Consider the following 3,455-nt stretch of genomic DNA (forward strand, 5'->3'; position numbering starts at 1 on the left):
AAATTGAAAGTTTTAATTTTTTTCTCAGAAAGTATTGTTGATGCTAGAAAATTAAGTGTCATTTCCCTGCTAAGTTTCCACCCCCACAGAGGGGAACCTTTGTGCCAAGAAGGAGCTCCTGAAGACAAGTCATCTACAGAAAAAGTAGTCTTAAAACACAAACCCAGATGGTCAGCAAACAGGAGCAGTCTTCTGAAAATTAAACTGATACTCAAGAGAAAAATGTCCCCCAGGGTGAGCATGACTACTTCCTATTTAAGAGCAGCTGATCTTTGAAGAATACTCCAGAATGACAGTGACTTCCTGATTCAAAAGTATTATAAAATGTAACAGGGTCAAAACATCTATATTCTCATAGATAACTTCATGCAGATCCATGACGGTAAGATGTTAGATGGTTTTATTTAAAAATAGTTCTGAATTTGAGGTTTAAGATACAAAGGATAGAACAGAAAAATATGAACTTCTGAGATCTTTATCTAAAAATTAGTTAATAAATTAACAAATGCATTTCTTAGCTTTTTTAATAATAAAATAAAATTAGACATAAGTAAAATAACAATAATAATAACAATAGTATTTATAATAAAACTTACACTTAAGGTAATTTTGAAACCTAATTCTAGTGGAAATAGAGAAATATGAGAGACTATTTGTTGACTCAATTTTATTAATCAAAGTATTAACGCAAAAACAATAAATAGTTTGTGGGACTGCAAGATGAGAACAGATATAGTCGATTTAATGAAATATGAAAACACAGTTAGGAGAACAAACATTAATGAACTGTTGTAAGAATTGTCAAAGTGTTGACTGCCTGATATCTGATTACATGAACTTGAAATGAAGCAAGATAACGGGCCTCTGTGTGTGTTGGTCCCACTCATATGCTTTTGCCATTTTCATTCCTAAAATAAATAATCGTAGGGTTTAAATAAAGTTGCATTTATTAGATAAAATTACAACGGAATTATGTAGGACATATTTTATTTGGTTGTAAGAGACGTAGATGACAATGGATCAGAGAATCACATATATTAAGAAGAAACTATGTTAAACTATCATGAAAGTGGAAGTCACTCAGTCGTGTCTGACTCTTTGTAACCCCATGGACTATACAGTCCATGGAATTCTCTAGGCCAGAATACTGGAGTGGGTAGCCTTTCCCTTCTCCAGGTGATCTTCCCAACCCGAGGATCAAACCCAGGTCTCCCACCTTGCAGGAAGATTCTTTACCAGCTGAGTCACAAGAGAAGCCTGGGAATACTGGAGTGAGTAGCCTATCCCTTCTCCAGTGGATCTTCCTGACCCGGGAATCAAACCGGGGTCTTCTGCATTGCAGGTAGATTCTTTACCAACCGAGCTATCAGGGAACCCCAAATATCATGAAGAATGGATCATATTTATGGACTGAGTTAAAGATTAATTGGTATTTATAATGCAATGTACAATGGGTATTAATAGGGAAAGTTATTATTTGTTCCCCCAGTAACAAGGAATGAGTTTAAGAAAGTCAGTTCTCATTGAAGTAGAGATAGGAGGGCTTAAAATGATTTGAATAAGAATTAAGCAAAAGTTTTAAGTGAAAATCTTTGAATTGAAAGGAGATGGAATAAGTCAATAGGTACAGAAAAAGAAATTGATGAACCCAAAGAAAAACAATAGCAAGCCTGTGTCATATATAATTCCTCCCTTAAAAGGGGTAAAATAATTTAACACTATTGCTGCACAATAAACTCTAAATAAAAATGCGTACATCTTATTGTTTCTGGTATCCTTACTGCTGCTGCTCAGTCACTTCCATCACGTCTGACTCTTTGTGATCCCATGGACCATAGTCCGCCAGGCTCCTCTGTCCATGGAATTCTCTAGGCAAGAATACTGGAGTGGATTGCCATCCCGTCCTCCAAGGGATCTTCCTTACCCATGGGTCAAACCCACATCTCCTGTATCCCCTGCATTTCAGGCCAATTTTTTTACTGCTGAGATACCAGGGAAGCCCTCTGGTATCACTACATCCAACTGTAAAAAATGAAGATTTTATTTTTCTAATTGATTTTAACTGCACATCAGTTCATTGCTGAGGTTTCAAATCTCATTTCTTAGAAACTGAGCAAGGCAAAGGCAGCAATACTTGCATGGATTATGTAAATAAGTTCATGCATCTAATTCAGTTAACAGAAGGGAAATGTTGCTCAAAAGCATTAATGAATTAACCATCTTGAATTTACCGTATCTACAGATGGAGTACAAATTAAGAACAGAAAAATCAAATATCACCACAATGATGGAATTTATCCTCTTGGGGTTTTCCGATATTCCCAATTTCCAGTGGATTCTTTTTGGGATATTTTTAGTCCTCTATCTGACCATCCTGATGTGCAATAGTGTCATTGTACTGATAACAAGAATTGACCCTACTCTCCAGACCCCCATGTACTTTTTCCTCAACCACTTCTCCATTGTAGAAATCTGTTATGTGACTGTCACTATCCCAAGAATGCTCACGGACCTCCTGAGCCAGAAAGGGCACATTTCTTTCATTGCCTGCGCTTCACAAATGTGTCTGGTCCTTCTGTTTGGAGGTTTAGAGTGTCTCCTCCTGGCCGTGATGGCCTACGACCGCTACGTGGCCATTTGTAGCCCTCTTCACTATGGTCTGATCATGAGCCCCCAGGTCTGTGTCCAGCTGGTCACTGCCTCCTGGGCCAGTGGAGTTCCTGTTGTAATTGGGCAAACGTGGCAGGTTTTCTCTCTGCCCTTTTGTGGGTCTACCACAATTAATCATTTTTTCTGTGACCTCCCCCCAGTATTCAAGCTTGCTTGTGGGGACACATTTGTGAATGAGATAGCAGTCTATGCAGTTGCCGTGGTGTTCATCATGGTTCCATTTCTGTTGATTGTTGTCTCCTACGGCAAAATCATCTCCAACATTCTGAAATCGTGGTCCACCAGAGGGAGGGCTAAAGCCTTCTCCACTTGCTCGTCTCATCTCACAGTGGTGGTCTTATTCTATGGCACAGCCTCTACCACCTATTTACAGCCCAAACCAAATCAATCTGAAGAAACTGGGAAGCTGATCTCTCTTTTCTACACAGTTTTGATCCCAACGTTGAATCCCATTATATATACGCTAAGGAACAAAGATATCACCGTGGCACTGAGAAAACTGCTAAGTAAATTATCAACTTGACTCGAAGGCTTGAAATTATGGAAGCAACTTGTTTCTATGTTTCTCATGTGAAGACATCAGAAAATATCATCTAGTATTATTTCTATGTTCCTACGAAATGATAGTTAATATCATCACTGTCATCTCACATTATGTGAAAGGACCTTAGTGTCAGAGAGTTAAAAGTTCCTGGGTTATCAAAGCACACATCATCTCCATGGCAATGATCTGTTCTGAAGACTTATCTTTCCTGTCACTGGAAAAGACTGAGTTAGATTTCCTG

At 38.3% G+C, this 3,455-nt stretch overlaps 1 protein-coding gene across 2 annotated transcripts; it reads left to right on the top strand.

Moving 5' to 3' along the window:
• The first annotated feature begins 1,392 nt into the window (after positions 1-1,392).
• Positions 1,393-3,193, top strand: LOC129554103 (olfactory receptor 10AG1-like). 2 transcript variants are annotated; one of them, XM_088843528.1, is made up of 2 exons: positions 1,393-1,414; positions 2,265-3,193. In XM_088843528.1, exons 1-2 carry the CDS (start codon positions 1,393-1,395, stop codon positions 3,191-3,193), a joined length of 951 nt encoding a protein of 316 aa, XP_088699654.1. The 2 variants fall into 2 exon arrangements, with proteins under 2 accessions (XP_088699654.1, XP_055278713.2); XM_055422738.2 differs by lacking the exon at positions 1,393-1,414 and having other exon boundaries at positions 2,225-3,193.
• Positions 3,194-3,455: the final 262 nt, after the last annotated feature.

Source organism: Moschus berezovskii, chromosome 14 (assembly GCF_049115385.1).
Source record: "Moschus berezovskii isolate FMDL1 chromosome 14, NW_MosBer_1.0, whole genome shotgun sequence".
Classification (NCBI taxonomy): Eukaryota; Metazoa; Chordata; class Mammalia; order Artiodactyla; family Moschidae; genus Moschus; species Moschus berezovskii.

Bases quoted from the DNA above. Each gene is read 5' to 3' on its own strand.
- LOC129554103 (XM_088843528.1), top strand. From the start codon at position 1,393: ATGGATCATATTTATGGACTGA. The intron at 1,415-2,264 runs GTTAAAGATTAA...AATTAAGAACAG, and splicing joins GGATCATATTTATGGACTGA to AAAAATCAAATATCACCACA.